Here is an 18,106-nt window from a genome sequence, read left to right as displayed (position 1 = left end):
ATAGTGTAAGGAAGTCCTTGGTAAGGTTTCCCTTTTAATGAAAAGCAGTTCCAAACTCGTTTCTTTTCTCACAAAGAGCAGCCTGTAAAATCGAGCTGCAGACCTAGATAAGCAAGCTGAAAGTTTGCACAGGTGAATGCTGGAAGTTGTGCCAACAGGAAAGGGGCCACCTTGGAACCAGGCATGTTCAAAATGACAGCTCCATCTTTCCTTTTCCTTGCCAACCACGTGCGCAGTAGAGAGCAGAAAACATGGCTGCAGGTCAGGAAAGACTCCATTTTCATCATGATTAGGGTGGGGCTGACAGCTTCCACGTGTGCTGTGTAAATGTCACCACTGGTCCAACCAATCTCTGGGCCCCATGTAACTCAGACACCACCTCCTCAAGCCTGTCTATAAAACCTGTGCACTCCGCCACAGGCGGGAAGATCCACTTGGGCACCTCTCTCTCTGCAGGAGAGAGAGCTATTTTCCTTTCTTTTTCTTTTGCCTATTAAACCTCCCCTCCTGAACCCGCTTCTTGGTGTGTCCGCGTACTTGATTTCTTCGGCATGAGAGGACAAACCTACGGTATTTACCCCAAATGAGGCTGCTTCAAAATCATTAAGTGAAGATATCAAAGCATCTAATTAACAGTCTACAAAGCTTAAACCAGTTGATGAGGGAGAGTGTGCAAGAGTGTGCAGTACCATGTAAGGGGCAGAGAAGCTTCCCCAATCCGTGAGTAGGTAGGCTTCAGTCATGCACCATTATTTATCCACCTAGATGTGGGTCCAGGGAATTGAGTCCAGACAGGCCCATCTGCAAAAATGTGAGGTGAGTGTTACAAATGTAGGGTTGGAAGACAGACATCTGAGCATGTGATGTGATAAATGATAAAGGAAAGGAGATTACAGGATGCCACGGAACACGTAGCAGAGGCAACTCATTTAAACTAGGGGGAAGGAAAATATTTTAGCTGAGACTGAAAGCGTGGGAAGGAGTTAGGCAAAGCAGGGAAAGGGTGCTTTCTCTGAGAAAAAGGAAATGGAATCTGTAAATGCCCAAAGGCAAGAAATGTGTTAAAGAATTAGTGAAAGTTGTTTTGGAGGAGAGTACTGGAGACCAACCAGGTAGGATTGGACCATCGGGATACTGGAAGGTCTTGTAGGCCCTATCAGGGACAATGGGAGCCACAGACAGTGTAAGCAAATAACTTGAAAAAATGAAACTCACTTAATGACTGGCACTATATATAATTTTACTTCTAAACTAGAAGCAATTAAGAAAATTTAGACTAGAGGACAATTAAGAGTTTTGCAAGGCCCCAAGGACATTTTTATGGCTTTTAGTCATCATTATACTTTACTGGAGATGAACCCAGCACATCCTACAAATGACCTTTTAGCTTTATCACCTGATATATGTACTATGATTTAGCTGTTTCTTATGGAAATCTTTATTTTTCTCTTTTTTTTTTTAAGTTCTGGTTATTTGGACTACTGGTTGGTTGGATCACGAATAAATGCTTGTTAAATTTTAGAAATGTTAGAAGTGTAACTCTCAAATTTATAAGAATTCCTAATATTTTATAATTCCAAAGATCTATAAACTGGTGTACTCCAGACCATTTTTGATCACATATTTCATCAACAAAATGTTTTTGAGCTGTACCTTATATGTATATCATAGTAATAGTACATAATTTCAAATATAAATTATGTATTATTATGCACATTATTAAAAATTTATGTATATTTTAAAATATATACAAAAGTAGGAAATAAAAAACAATGAGAAAAAAAAACAGAAACTGAAGTTCTAATAGAGGAAATAGAACCCTCCCAAGAGGCTATGTTGTGGGCCACTCTGGAAACCATATGAAATATTTTACTAAGTGATTCCTGATTTTTTTTAATATAGATAACAAGTTCTACATATGGGATATTTTATTTCTGATTTGAAGAAATATTATATTATGCATGGAGCATTCCTAATTCTTAATTTATAGGCACACCTTATCAGGTACTTAATCAACAGGTTCTCAACTATTTTCATTACAAAAAATATTCCAACCACAAGAATCACTGAGATCACCATTTAATCTTGAATGGATTCATCATGTTACGTCACCACGTTCTGGACAAGGAATTTCAAACATGTACAGTTGTATGGCCTTCTCGAAGCCTTATGTTTCTTACTGCAAGGAACAGAGAAGAACAGATAGATTTAGTATTTAAAAATTAACCCTAAAGGCCTCAGTAAAAGAAAAATAAAGAGGGTAAGAAGAAAAAAAATGTGTAGTAAAAAGGACCATCATTTAAACCTCTCCATAAGCTTCCTAAATAAAAGAAATAGTTCAGTATTATCTTTTCTTTATTGAGTAACTGCCTTTAAACATACCACTGAATATTCTGCTGTAGTGGACAGACCATGGTTCAGGTCTGTCCGGTTTTGACCCAGCTCTGCCACTTACTGTGGGATATTAGGCGAGTTATCTAACCCAAGTCTTTTATTCTTTATTTATAAAATGGATTATAGCAGCATCTACCTCCTAGGATTGCTGGGTGTATTACATTAAATAATATATGTGAGGTGCTTAGCACAGTGTCTGGGCTACTGTAAGTACTCAATAAACCAGCATAATTGTTCAAATAAGTAAAAGGATATGTGAAACATAACATTGCCTTTTCTGATAAAGAGCCCAGGGTTAATGTGAATTATAAACACTTTTTTTAAAAATCTTGTTCTTACAGAATTTTTGTCTCCCTTGGTGATCACAGTGTCCTTTCAAATGTCTGTCTGAATCAATGCCATTTTTTTAGATTAAAAGGTACAGATAGGAGGCTATCAAACTTGCTCTGCAAATCAGCAGAGTCCTGAGGGCCAAGGGGATGGATGAGATAAAAGTAATTAAATTACCAAATGTAGTGGCTTCTAGCGGCAGTTTTAGCTTATGCCAGGCAGACTGCCCAAGGCTGAACAAGCCTTGAGAGTGAGTGGGTAAATGAGGTGGAAACTTCAGTTCCCAAATATGGGAGCCAGCAGCTACAATATAGTTATTAGGAGACAAAGGAGAAACAGTTTCAAGGAGGAAGAAGGCTGGAAAAGTACAATGTGCGTGCTCACGTACTTCTTTCCTAAATCTAGTATTTACCTGTACATATACTGTGCTAGTCATTCTCACAAGCTATCTTTCTCCTCATATTTTACAGATGAAGCAACCAAGGTTTAGATACAATAAACTGCTCACCCAAGATTATATAAAGAAAGCAAAAATTGCAGTCAGAAGTGGCATTTGTTGGTTGTAGTAACAGTTATCATAATCTGTGCCATGGACATCAGAAAGGCCAAGTGTGAAGGAGCTAAACCAAGGAGAAACTGTTTTTTAAGTGGGAGGTTTAAGACATACCAGTTGACAGACAGAGGCATGTTTGCATTGATAAGTCACTAGAGTAAAGAGGTAAAAATCCTAAGAGATTTCACGTGGCTGATTGATTGCTACAGAAACAACTTCCTTGGTATCTGATGGTTATAAGCTTAATGATTCTTGCTTTGGTTCCATGAATGAATTGGCATCATTATGGAGAACTGAGGAAATGCAGACTTTTGAGGCAGGGAAACATTTCATTTAGCTCATATACATGATAAAAAGAAACAGATTGTGTAATTACTACACATCTGTGATCACATTTTTTAAAATAGAGCTCTTCCTGAATAATTAATCACATCTCTTGATTCAGGCCTTGGTAGTTTTTAATAAATTTTAAATATTTATGCCTTGTTGCCAACTATTTAATTGCTTACCAACTGCACAATATACAGTCACTTTGGGAGAGGAATAAAGAGGCTGATAAATAAAAATGGCGTTATCCACAGGCTGAAATTTTTTAACCTCACCTGTAATTAAAGTACCCAAGAACTTTTCAGAGCTACCTTTCAGAAGTGTTTTCAGATTTTATACAGTCTTCTTCAAAGAGTTCTGCTCCTGTAATGTTGTTGAAATATATTTGGACACCTAAAGCGTGTGCCATAGACTGCTTTTCTCCTAGGAACATTATGCCTGTAATTAGTAGATATTATCAGGAAGATGATAGAATTTAAGTTTATGCATTGGGACCCATGCAGTACAGAAACCCTGGCAACCAATGACCAACCAGTCCAGATTCATTCAGCTTTTGCTACTAAAAAAATTCTTAGTAAGCTAGACACAAAAGGACAAATATTGTATGATTCCATTTACATGAGGTCCCTAGAATAGGCAAATTCACAGAGACAGAGTTAGTATAGTGATTACCAGGGAAACAAAGATTTGTTTAATGAGTACATTGTTTCAATTTGGGATGCAAAAATGTTCTGAAGATGGATGATGGTGATGATTTCACAACAATGTAAATATACTTACTGTCTCTTAGCTGTACACTTAAAATGGTTAAAATTGTAAGTTTCATGTTGTTTATATTTTGCCACAATAAAAAAGTTTTAAGCAATAACAACACCAATAGTATTCACTAGTTTTGACTGCCCTGCTATATGATATGCTAAGTGCTTTTCATGAATTTTGTTATTTAACCCCTAAGTAAGCACTGCAGAGAACGTGATATAAAAGCTTAAGTCACCTGCTTAAGCTTCACACAGGTAGAAAATGGCAGAGTAGGCTTTGGACCTAAGTTTATTTGCAAAGCCCACACTCTATCTTTATCATTATATGTTTAGGATTTTATAGAACTTTTTAAAGTTTAGATGAAACTTTGATTTATTTATTTTTTCATATCAAATCAAGAACAATGTTTAAATAAATAAAATCACCAAGCATCAATGTTTTAATGCCAACAAGTGGCCTTACTGTCAGCTGATCTTTTTCTCTTCTTAAACTCTCCTTCATCTATGGAACCTCAAACATACAACAAAGGCAACTCCAGGCTTAGTATCCTTTTCTCTGGTAGTCAGTTGTAATTTTGACAATAAGAGGGAGGAAGAGAAAAGTGAATTCACTCCGTTTCCCTAGCTGTCCTCCACTATTGGTTTCAGATCATGATGCCACTTATGAGCACCTGATTGCCTCCTTTTCAATTTGGGCCAGTTCACTCCTCCTTAGACAATCTTATGGGACCCTGCTCCCAGAAAATCACCATATTGATGCCAACCTTAATGCGGACCCCGGATTGGCATAGCACACTACAGCCCAGAACTTCTGGCTTAAGCCATCCTCTCACCTCCACTTCCTGAGGGCCTCTTGTATGATTTCTAGAATGGACTTCTGTTAGTTTGTTTTTACCCCATGTCACACCCTGCTTCACAAACTGTCACTTCCTGTCCCATGGGTAGTCCCACCAGGGGCCCTTACCTCCTTGATAGGCAAGTGACCCCAAGAGACAGAATCATTTTGAAGGAGTAGATGCTGACTCTGCTGCCACTTAGAGAGAGCTTGCTTGAAAAGAAGCCAGTACCTAGATCACCAGAGCTGAGAGATGCAGAGAGTCCTGCTGATGTTGTCTAATAATGTCTGACCCTTGTTCCAGGAATGGCTGGCATGTAATGGGTGTCCAATTATATTTTATTTGAAATAACATGTCATCAGACCACTTTATCAGAACTCCAAGATCTTGATATCTGAAATGAGGCCTTAAGTACAATCTTTTCTCATTTCATTTCTTCTGTTAATTTACTCAATGAATATTTTATATCACTGAATTTTGTTCTTATGACACAAGAACATAAACAAGTAATGATATTCTGGTAAATGCAGTGTCAGAAACATAGAGTATTACAGGAGCACAAAGGAAGCACCTGAACCCTTGTGGGAGGAGCATTGCAGGCTGAGGATGGAAGGTGCAGGCCCCAGTAGGGTTGTGCTTGGTGGTTTAGGAACATCAAGGAGGCCAGCTGGCCTGTCTCCTTTGCTGCCCAACTTTGACTTTCTCCTCCTGTTAAGGTGGCTAACCAGGTAATGTGATGAGGCCTATTTTTATCAAGCTTATCTTTATCCTTTCTTCCTTTAGGTCTCTTTCACCCCTACTGTTATGAGTACCTATGAGTAGAGTACCATGACTCTAAACCGCCAGTCCTAATCTCTGCACATGACTCCAAGCAAGAATTTCCAATTGCTTTCACTAACTCTCCTCTTGGGTCTCTCCCTGGTTCCTGCAGATCTACATGCTCCCCAACGAATTCACATCCTCTCCACCTCACAGCACATTCATTCACCTCATCTTCCTGGTAATATTTTCCCTGATAATGGCTCATTTTATTATTAGGTCCATGAGGTTTACAAGCTCAGAGTCACCTTCTTTGCTTCCCCCTGCCTTATATTTCATATGTAATCGGGTATTCAGACGAGATCACCAATAGTCAAAGCTCCCTAAATAGTCCCTAGCAAGTCACTAAACTAGATCAGATGTATGTAAGTGGGCAATCATTCTCTGGCTATTGCAATCAAGAGGAAATGAATTTTTCCTCTTTGATTTATCTGCAACATGTTTTATCTTTACCTGGAAACTTCTATTGAGAAAAAAATGTGGAAAACCACAAACCACACACTTTCAGATGAACTTCCATGATGAATGCATTGTGAAAAAAAATCATTTTAAACACAATGAAAACACTTGAGTGTAAGTGTTCATGCATCACTACAATCTCATTTAAGCCAATCTGGATTACCAGCTGGGTTCCCCTGAGCTGTTCCTGTGGTGTCAGAAATCCTGAACTATTTTGTATTTCTTCATTAATGGTACTAAGTAATATATAGTCTCCGACACCACTTCAGTGCTATTCCAGGGCTCCTGAACAACACAAATCATTCCTTATCAAGACAGTATACATATTCTTTCCATCATATTTTTTTAAACTTGCAAATATCATTTCTTTAGAAAATGTTCCCTTATTAACCTCATTCACCCTTGTGTACTTCAGCATTTAAGCCTAAATATTTGCCAATTCTGATAACTGGGAAGTAGGCAGTTCATAGGAACAGTAACAACAACAACAACAAAAGTATCAATAACAATTAAATGAATTCAATTTTAATGATGTAAAGACTTCATTTTAACTCTAGTTAGGATATATGTTGTCTAATAAGGAGTTAAGAATAACTGACATGCAGCATAACAAAATATCAATGGAAAAAATAGTCTTTGCACTCAAACCATTTTTCATATGTAATACTTGGACAAAAAGTAAAATAAAGTAGAATTATACAAGGTGTAAAAGTTATCCCTTGTCAGAGGATTGCTGAATCTGAAATTTTATTTTAATGTTAGCTAAAAATTAGAAAATATATTTAATATATTTATTTCTAAACGTTTTCTTTGCTCTAGGGTGTGTGCTTGTCAAACTTTTTTGCTTCACAGCACATGTAGAAAACCATCATCTTTGTATAGCACTCTGGTCTAAGTAGATGAAGCTTCTCACCGATATAAGAAGAGACCTGGGATGCTGGGCTCCAGGTCCTGTCCAGCAACGTCAAAGGCTGAGGGGATCAGTACCTGGGTATATCTGTAGCACATTCATGGCTGAGAAGGTCTAGTCTAGAAAGTGGGAAGGCATATTGCATAGTGGTCCTAAGCTCAGTTCTAGAATCAAACTAAAGGACTTCCCAGTCACTAGAGCTCACTGCCCTTCAGTTGCTTCATCCATAAAGGTCTAATAAAGTCCACCTCATATGGTTAGGTTATTCCTGTTAAGTGCCTGGACAGTTGGAGCTCAAAAAACGTGACCTATGGCATTGTTCCAAACCCTGGGATAATTCCAAAAGACTATGAGTAAGCCAGATCAGCTGCAGTGGAACAGAAAGGCACACAGCTTCCCAGGAGATGAGTGGGCCGATCAGGAAAGAAAATGCTAGGTAGTTACTGTGGAAATCTCCGTGCCTTCTCTTAAGAGCAATGTCACAACTAAACTAGATTGTGGCATTTATTTTTCCAAAGAATAACTCCAGACATTAACAAAGTATAACTCAATGGGCAAACAACCAATTTACAGGATTCACAACACAGATCCTTATTTCAGAAATAACTCTATGTTCTACACTAAAAAAAAAAAAAAATCATTTAAACTATTTTTTTTATTTTGACCATACCAGCATATAAACCTAAGATAACATGGGCTTTGCAATACAACAAGTTAATATGAAAATTTTGTAAGTTTGAATGTAAATTTAATGAAGTCAAGAGGTAATTTTACTTATGAAAGGAGCTATAACATGAAATAAACAAAGTACTTGTTAATATGAAAAGAGTGTTAATACTTAAATATTTTTAGATAGAGTTTAATTCTCAAAGTTTTCCATCTCTACCTTGTATGTGTAATTAGCATCATTTAGTCAATTCGCATGTTCTATGATGGGGACAAAATTAATTAGTACTTTACTTACCACCAGATAAAATTAGAACATAAAATCAATATCTGAAATCTGTGGAGAATTAATTTCGCGTTTTCTGTGTTTTCACCTATAGAAAATTTGCTTCAAAGAAATTTCTTTGCAAAATTAAAAAATAATTCTACTCTAGAATAATATAAATCTCAAGAAGCATAAAAAAGAAGAAAACTCAAGATGGACACATTTTCAACATTAATTTATCAAGGTAGCTGGGCAAAAATACTAGGATACATTTATTGTCATTATTTCTAGTGACAGGAATAAGTTCATATATCTGAAGCAAGAGATATCACATGACATGCTCAGTAGAATTTATCCAAATATGCTTTGACTGGGTCCCAAACATTTCAGTGACTTTTTGTTTGTTTTATATTGGCTGGATTGTCAGTATACCTTCTCAGTTATATATCTAATGACGGTAATAATATGCAGCTCATTTATGCACATTTTCCCCTGGAAACATAAGTGCATTTTTTTTCATTTTGATTTTTTTGTTTTTGTTTTTTTGAGACTGAGTCTTGCTCTGTTGCCCAGGCTGGAATGCAGCGGCATGATCTTGGCTCACTGCAACCTCTGCCTCAAGGGTTCAAGCAAGCCTCAGCCTCCCAAATAGCTGGAATTACAGGTGCCTGCCATCATGCCTGGCTAATTTTTGTATTTTTAGTAGAGACGGGGGTTTCACCATGTTAGCCAGGCTGGTCTCGAACTCCTGATTTCTGGTAATCCGCCCACCTTGACCTCCCAAAGTCCTGGGATTGCAAGCATGAGCCACCATGCCCAGCCCGTTTTTTTGCAATGTTAATAAAAATTTAGAGGCAACAAGCCATGGTAATTAGAAAAATGTATTTTGAAGTTTAGGAAAATCAAGAATTTATTTTTAATTGAGTAGTGTTAAGCCAATCACATAATTTTCTTTCTACTAAATTATTTCTATAATCAGAGGACAAAAATATTTCTTATTACAAAGGCAAAGAGCCAGTATTTATTCATTTATATAATCTATTTGAATTATTACTATGAGTCATTTAAACATACTTAGAAATCATCTTGATAAATATAATATTTATGACTCTTTGGAACCCATTTAATTAATATGAATTTTTAGTTCCATAAAGAATGCTTGCAGTTTTAAAATACTGTTTTAGGGGATGATATTTTCAGGGTAATTGATGTATTTTCTCATCATTTCTAAAAATCTGTGTCTATACATCTAAAATAAACTCCTCTCCTTTTTGTGAAATACAAAATTATCTAACATAAAAGTAGATTTTTAAACATAAACACTGGAACTACTGAAAGTACAAGTACAATTTCTAAATCCTAATGACCATATTCATTATACTGAATTCTATAATAACACTCTTTAATAAATTCATTTTAAAAATTCAGAAAGTTTCTATCAAATTCACAAGAAATGAAATGTTTTTGTTTTCAGTAATCCAGAAAAAGTAAGATCCTTGGTATAGCATAAGTGTGAGTATTAAATTATATCCCCTGGCATTTACATAACACATTAAAAGTGAAAAATGATTAATGTCAACACTTTTAAATATGTATTAAATCCAATAAAGTAAGCAAATAATATTAATATTTGAACTGTAAAAATTAATAATAATTTTACTATTTCACAAGTCAACAAATGTATAATATATCTTCTAGGTACCAGGCATTGTACTAGGTGCTGCCATATGGTAATGACTGAGACAGAAAACAAGACAAATGCTTCCGAGAGGGCAAGGATGTTGAAGCAAGAGAATTGAGTGTACCTTAGTAGGCATCTCTAAAGCTCCATAAAACATTCTATTTCCATATATCTGCTTCAGCTGAACGCTAATCGGAGTCCCTGTTCTATTCCAGAAAAGAGAAGGAAAGCAATTGTGCATAGGCTAAACAGAGAAAGGAATAGAGATTGGCTTCTTCTTTTGCTCTGTGAAATGGTAAGTAGTATCGAGTAACCCAAAATACTACTAGTGATTTCACTGTTAAAATTTTGAATTTTAGAAATTAGAATAACACGCAACAGTACATTCTTCAAAACAGATAAAGTAGGAAATATTGTAAAGTTGTAAATATAGCCTAGAAATTAATTTAGAACAAAAGACTTCTTTACAATTTGATTTCCAAATAAAATTATAGCAGACCTTGTTTCTTTGAACTTGACAATAAATAATGTGATTTTAAAGGTCATCTTGTTTCTAAAATATATTGTGCACTGAAAAAAAAATTAAAGATAATAATAGTGTATATAGCACAGTCCCATTATAGTCAGTGAGGCAAATGCATACAAACATATGTTTATATACTTGCACAGAAAGAGAAAAAACTCCAAAGTGTTTTACACAAACTGTTAGCTATGAATTACCTATACCTGCAAAAAAAGATGACTGTTAAAATACCCATTACAATGATAATTTAAAATATTACACAGACCTAAGAAAGAGCATAATACTAAATAAAATGGAATATAAAATGTAATAAACACATGTTTCTGCATTAGACAGTATGTATAGAATAACAGATGAGAATAAATTAAGTATTTTAGGGAGGTGGAATGAAGGTTTGGATTTTCAAGTTAAAAATTTAAAATTTATCCATGCGCCTTCATTCTGGTAATAGCATGTTGTATTTAATTTTTCCCATTTTAAACCTCTGATTTTTATTTAAACTTTTCAAAAGATAATTTTTTTTCTAAATGCTATTTATTGATATTACTTTTTAAATATAATATATTCTATGTACACTAGGTCTCATTCTAGACTTTCTCTTCTGTTCCATTAGTCTAACTGTTTCTTCTGATTTCCATGATTTATACACATTAAATTTTGGTACAGGAAGTCCTTCTTTATAATTTTCTTTTCAAAGTTTTGCTGGCCATTTTCACAAATTTTTATTGCAGATGATCCTTGCATCATTTTGTTAATTAAAAACAAGAACAATGCTTTGGAATATTTATTGTAAGGAAACTACATTGATAGGATAAGTTGAAAGAACTCAATATGTGATGTGACTCAACTGGCCTCTCTCACCTCACAATAAGGGCACAGTCCTGCTTACTCATTCCCAGCTAAAAGTTAGAACTGACATTTAAATATAAAACAAATATATAACAAGCTCTGTAAGAAAAGCAGTAGGGCATTTTTCTTTCTTTTTTATTCAAGGGGGTGATATGAAATACAGTAAATCATAATAAACAAGGTAGTTCTAATTTGATTACAAAATTTTAAAATGCTTTATCAAGGGGTGATAGGTGCAGCAAACCACCATGGCGCATGTATATCTATGTAACAAAACTGCATATTCTGCACGTGTATCCCAGAACTTAAAGCAAAATTAAAAAAAAAAAATGCTTTATCAATTCAGAGGTTAAACAACCTCAAATTAAATCAACTCATTTGTCAGAAGTACGAAGCCAAGAAATTCAATGTACTCAAGTGTTATTAAATGGTAACAGCTGCACCTAAACAAGCTAATTCTTAACTTATTAGTCAAGAGTAACTGACACTCAAAAAAGACATAACTGTAATTCTGTTGTTGTTGTTTGTTTGTTTTGAGATGGAGTCTCGCTCTGTCACCCAGGCTGGAGTACAGTGACGTGATCTCGGCTCACTGCAACCTCTGCCTCCCAGGTTCAAGCAATTCTCCATCCTCAGCCTCCCAAGTAACTGGGACCACAGGTGCATGCTACTCCAGCCAGATAATTTTTGTATTTTTCGTAGAGAACGGGTCTCATCATGTTGGCCAGGCTGGTCTCAAACTCCTGACCTCAGGTGATCCACCCGCCTCAGCTCCCAAAGTGCTGTGATTACAGGCGTGAGTCACCGTGCCTGGCCACATAATTGTAAATTATTTGGTCTCCTACACCTTAGTGAAAATATTTGAGCCTCTTTCGTCACTGAATGCTCCTCCATACACTGTGCCCTGCAGAAATGGTCATTAATTCTGTCACTTACAGAAAGCAAAGCAGTGAGAAAAGAAATTCACATTTCTCAAGTGTCTGTAATGGATGGCTTAGGTCTTCTGCATATGTTATCATCATTTCATAACTTTTGGTGGTGGGGGGAAATGTAGCACAAAAATTGTGATCCAAAACCAAATCAAGTTTCACTTCTCTGACATCAGAGTTAACTCACTGAGTACTTTAATTCAGAACCTTAGGTTAAAGGACTAGTAAAAGCAGTTCCTATATACACTTCAATCTTTCCATAGTATTACAAATAAAATTGTTTCTTTTGATCGGTTTGAATAAATCCCATGTTGTTTCTAATTGTGTCTATCAAATCAATAAGTACAAAAGGTTTGTAAGCTAAATTCAAAGAATTCCATTGATAACATCTGCTCCTAAATGTTCAGCACACATTTTAACCCTGAAAGCATATTATGAATATATGCATCTCCAGAACTTTATCATTTCTTAAGCTTGAAGCTAATGCTAGAGCAAAAATTATCTTATATCTGACCTAATGTCCTACATATACAGCCAGGAGATATGACAAGGCTTGCAACTATTCCTTAGGAATAATTTTCCTTTCTTTTCAATTACTTCTTATAAGTGTCTCTGCATTTTTAAAGAAGATTCTGCTTTTTTTGCTGAGTAGAAAGTGTATCTACTTTGACAAGTAGCAAACTTTTCTATCACTAACTAAACTAAATACCCTAAAATTCATTTTTCTTTATTTCAATGGCAAAGATTTAAAACTAAAGGATTGTGGCACACACACACACATACACACACCATATATATACCATAAGTCTCAAATTATTCATTATCATTAGATATGCAATTTTCTGGAAATTAATATTTTTGTTGTTGTTGTTTGAGATGGAGTCTTGCTCTGTTACCTAGGCTGGAGTGCAGTGGCAGCAATCTAGGCTCGCTGCAACCTCCACCTCCCGGGTTCAAGTGATTCTCCTGCCTCAGCCTCCGGAGTAGGTGGGACTACAGGCGCATGACACCACTCCCGACTGATTTTTTGTATTTATAGTAGAGATGGAGTCTCACTGTGTTAACCAGGATAATCTTGATCTTCTGATCTCGTGATCCTCCTGCCCTGGCCTCCCAAAGTGCTGGGATTACAGGCGTGAGCCACCGTGCCCAGCCGGAACTTAATATTTTTAAAGAATTCAGCTTTAATCAAATTCTATGAAGTTTAAGTGGTTGTGGAGTAAAGTTTTCAATAAATTAGGAAATTCTAAAGGTGCTCGGGAGCCTCCCGTGTCACCAAGGCAACATAGGCTGGATGCTGTTCTGTCACTGCTTCTGCTGGCCTCCTGTTACCACTGAGTTGACTAGCATAGAAAGACAGAATGGGGCAATGATACACTGAAATGCTCTGCCACTAACTTTCTCTCAACCTAGGAAAAATCCTTTTTTCAACATGAAAAATCTGAACTAGATAATCTTTGTTACTTTCAGGTTTAAAACATGTTTTTCTAAAATTAAACTAATTTTAAAATAAATTTCACTGGAATATGAATGTTGAGGGTAGAGAACACAGAATGAGTTTTCCCTAAGTCCTGCAGTTCTCCAGGAAGGGTATCAGATATGTTTCATCATATGAATCTTTTGATATTCTTATTTAGGAAATCAAAGAATAAAATGTTAACAAAGCATCCTAAGATTGATTAGAGTTGGGATTATATTTAACCCCAGGGACAAATCAGTTACTTGGTCTAGAGAGCCATGATTCTGCTAAAAAGATAGTTGAAAACTAAAACAAAATTTAGACTGGAATGGACCTTAGGTAAAGGATCTCAGCCTCCACACTGTAAATATGTGGAAATTTTTTACCTGCACAAAATTATGTAGCTAACTGGCAAGAGTAAGAATTAAAATGCATTATGTTTCTTAACTCCCAGACAAATGCTATATTTACTTGTATAGTATCAGTATCTTGTGATGTAGGCTAAGGATATCTCTAATTAACGAGTTACAACACACTAATATAAATTATAGAAGGCTTCTCTCTCTCAGTATTTAAGTAGGCTTCAGTCACTCCTATCTTAACTGAAAAGCCCTTCCTCTGCAGTTTTCCAGTCTCACACTCTTACTAGGCATCAGAATTAGCTGGGGCTCTTACATAAAAGTCAATGCCCAGGCCTTACATGGAAAGGTTATGATTAATTGATGGTAATGGCCAGGTATGGGCTATTTATTTTTAAAAGTTCTCCAGGTGACTTTAATATGAGAGAACTACAGTCTTACCTCTTCATCTTTTCCTACTCCTCAGCTACTGCTTTCTCCTCTTTAACTCAGTCTGACTTTCCAACACTTACAATGACATAATTAATAACTATATTAAAAACTTCAAAAGAGGTATGAAATTTACAGTAAAGGGTAAAGAAGTGCAAGTCTCTTTGAAAAGCAGGCCCCTTTCTAACAAGCCTCAATGTTTATATTGTATTCTTTCACTGCCACTGCTAAACTTATCCAGAGTGGTCTACATTTTCCCATCTCCCCTCTCCCATTCGCAACTCAGCACTGTGGCAAGACGTCTATGTTCCCAGGTTGCCTGTAATTACTGCCAGCAAGCTACTAATGACTGCTTAAATTGTCAAACTCAATCAATGTTTCTAAGCTAACACATTTGGCCTCTCTGTAGTATTTAACAGCGTCCTGTTTCTCAACACTTTCTGCTTCCTCTTAGCTGTTTTTTGTTTGTTTGTTTGTTTGTGATGGAGTCTGGCACTGTCGCCCAGGCTGGAGTGCAGTGGCGCCATCTCGGCTCGCTGCAAGCTCCGCCTCCCGGGGGTTCACTCCATTCTCCTGCCTCGGCCTCCCGAGTAGCTGGAACTATAGGCCCCCGCCACCATGCCCAGCTAATTTTTTGTATTTTTAGTAGAGACTGGGTTTCACCATGTTAGCCAGGATGGTCTCGATCTGCTGACCTCATGATCCGCCTGCCTCAGCCTCCCAAAGTGCTGGGATTACAGGCGTGAGCCACCGCGACTGGCTGCTGTTTTTTAATCTGACTCCTTTGTGGGACTCTCATGCCTGGCCCTAGTCTTAGTCACCATTTCTTCTCACTTGGTACCAAATCCACACCAAACGCTTGATATATCACCTATGGATGTTGATAAATTTTCAAACCTCTGTCTCCAGCCTCTATCTCTTCTTGAGTTTCAGCTCCATAAGTCCACTTATCCAGTGTCTCTTGATTTCCATGGCACATAGGCATTTCAAATAAAATATTTTCTCCTCTGCCTCCAAATTGCTCATACTTACATCACCATCTGCTATAGTTTGAATGTGTGTCCCATCCAAAACTCATGTTGAAATTTCATTGCCATTGTAACAGTATTAAAAGGTGGGAAATTTAACAGATGATTTGGTAGAATTAATGCTGTTACAAAAGGACAGGTTAAACCCCTTTTTGTCTCTTGGTCCTTCTGCCTTTTGCTGAGTAACCAGGCTTTCTCCTCTCCAGAGTCTGCAAAGCATCGTTTTGGATGAAGAGAACGGCCTCACCAGACACCAAATCTGCCAACCCGGACCTTAGACCCCAGCCTTCAGAACCATGAGCCAATAAATTTCTGATCTTTATAAATTACGCAGTCTCAGGTATTCTGATATAGCAGCACAAAACAGACTAAGACACCACCCATTCCAAAAACTGAGGAGCCATCACATCTTCTTCCCTCTTTTGATACCCTTCATCCTATCCTTGCCTAATTTATTTTCTTTATACTAATGGCTCTCAAATATAACTGCTCCCTATATTTGTTGTCATGTCCTATTTCTGGCCTTCATTATTTCTTCTGCAGTCAGTCTTCAGACTGGTACTTTTGAACCTCTTCAATTTCTCCAAACTTCTATGAGTGTGATTTAAAATGTAGACCCAACTGTCACTTTAATATCACCTCATCCATACATATAAAACCCACACTCGTCTGGGCCTGGTGGCTCAGCCTGTAATCCCAGCACTTTGGGAGGCCGAGGTGGGTGGATCACGAGGTCAAGAAATCGAGACCATCCTGGCTAACATGGTGAAACCCCGTCTCTACTAAAAATACAAAAGAAAAAATTAGCCGGGTGTGGTGGTGGGCGCTTGTAGTCCCAGCTACTCAGGAGGCTGAGGCAGGAGAATGGCGTGACCTCGGGAGGCAGAGCTTGCAGTGAACCCAGATTGTGCCACTGCACTCCAGCCTGGGCAACAGAGCGAGACTCCATCTCAAATAAATAAATAAATTAATTAATTAAATTAAATTAAAATAAAAACCCACACTTGTTAATTCTTAATATTTTACATTACTCTATTTATATACATGTTGTAACATGCAGACATACACACACACACCCCCATATGCAAATCTCCAGCCTCATTTCTATAACCCCCTCTAGCCCTCTATATTCTAGCTGTTCTGAACTACTTGCCAATCTCTCCTGTGCTTTTGTTTTTAAAACACCCTTCCTCCTCTTTTCCCCTGGGACAATTTGTGTTTTTTTCTTCCAAATTCAAATCAGCAATCACTAGCTGGAGCATACCTTCCAACTCTGTTTCAACCCCTCCCACCCCCAGTGCCCTCTGTCCCTACCACCGAAACTGCCTTTGCAAAAATTATAACACTAATTATGACAGTAAAATTATGACAATCTAACCAACTCCATCCTGTCTTTGACCTCCAAACTGGGTCGTTCCTGGGTGTGGGCCAAGCTAGCTAGGAGAAAAATTTAGATTATAGTTTAAATAATAATAGCGCCTCCTTTATAAAACTAATAAACATTTACTAGATTTAAAAAAAGGACCTAAATTCTGCTAAAATATAGGCACAGTTAAACAATTACCCATCATTATTCTAAAAGTCACAAAATTTACAACTTCCTCAATTACTTCTGTAAATATCATCACTATTATAAAACTGAAGACTGGCCCTCTGAGATGTCTTTACAGGCTTTTGCATTTTTGACGACCAGATGTCCCTACCTGAATCTGTGATTCTGACTCAATTGGTCCTGTGAATCCCACCCAGAAGTGAACTCAATGCAGAAAGCCCATTTTCCATACCTCTATGATTACATCCCTAACCAATCAGCATTCTCCATTCTCTAGCTCCTGCCCAGCAAACTATCTTTGAAAAACCCTAGCCTCCACATTTTCAGGGAGGCTGGTTTGAGTAATAACTCCAGTTTCCTGTTTAGCTGGGTCTATGTGTATTGAGCTCTTTCTCTATTGCAGTTCTCCTGTCTTGATAAATTGGCTTCATCTCAGCAGAGGACAAGAGAAACCCTTTGGGTAGTTACAGATTTGGGAGCTCATCTGGGATAGTTGTTGCAGGCATCTGCCTGCAGTTTGGCAGCCCCTCACTGGTGATGGGTCTGGAGGTCAGCCCAAATGGCCACCTCAATCTATTGGACTAAGGGCTATCTCTGGCACTGCAGCTACCAGCAAATTGCTATTGACCCATAGTGGATGGATCTAATCGCAATAGAGAAATATTGGTGAGTATTCCAGACACTGTCAATACCCCCTTACTTCTCTTGATCTGTTGGCCTCTCTGAGGCATTTATTATTTTTTTCCTCCATTTTTCCCATCACAGGGACTGTCTGGCTCTATAGCCTATCATGGGGACTGCTTGGGTCTCCCTAGATTGTAGGAAGAGTTTTGCTTTGGGGATATTTCTCCCCAAATGTATGGAGAATAGGGGACCCTGTTTGGAGGAATATTTTTCTTGTTTGGAATCTGGTTTGGAAGGTCTTGTGTCTTTAATTTGTTGTCTGTGTTTATGTAGAGGAGATCGCTGAAGGAATTGCT

General features: G+C 37.2%; 1 protein-coding gene and 1 long non-coding RNA gene across 6 annotated transcripts in view; one reads left to right on the top strand and one right to left on the bottom strand.

The window, feature by feature from the left end:
• The first annotated feature begins 653 nt into the window (after positions 1-653).
• On the top strand, positions 654-15,839 carry LOC139355811 (uncharacterized). The gene is made up of 3 exons (XR_011606902.1): positions 654-728; positions 10,214-10,293; positions 15,781-15,839. It is a non-coding gene; the product is annotated as an uncharacterized lncRNA (long non-coding RNA).
• Positions 2,064-18,106, bottom strand: part of LOC105497277 (transmembrane protein 64) — a 52,630-nt gene continuing 36,587 nt past the window's right edge. For all 5 annotated transcript variants that reach the window (XM_011768288.3, XM_011768286.3, XM_011768287.3 and 2 more), the window contains one exon: positions 2,064-2,179. Coding sequence is in view for 1 of the 5 variants with exons in the window: in XM_011768287.3 (XP_011766589.1) it covers positions 2,133-2,179 (47 nt within the window). In the remaining 4 variants the exon portion in view is untranslated. The remainder of the gene's footprint in view (positions 2,180-18,106) is intronic.

Source organism: Macaca nemestrina, chromosome 8, assembly GCF_043159975.1.
Source record: "Macaca nemestrina isolate mMacNem1 chromosome 8, mMacNem.hap1, whole genome shotgun sequence".
Lineage (NCBI taxonomy): Eukaryota > Metazoa > Chordata > Mammalia > Primates > Cercopithecidae > Macaca > Macaca nemestrina.
Note: the sequence above shows the minus strand (reverse complement) of the source record. Positions and strands in the feature narration are given on the sequence as shown.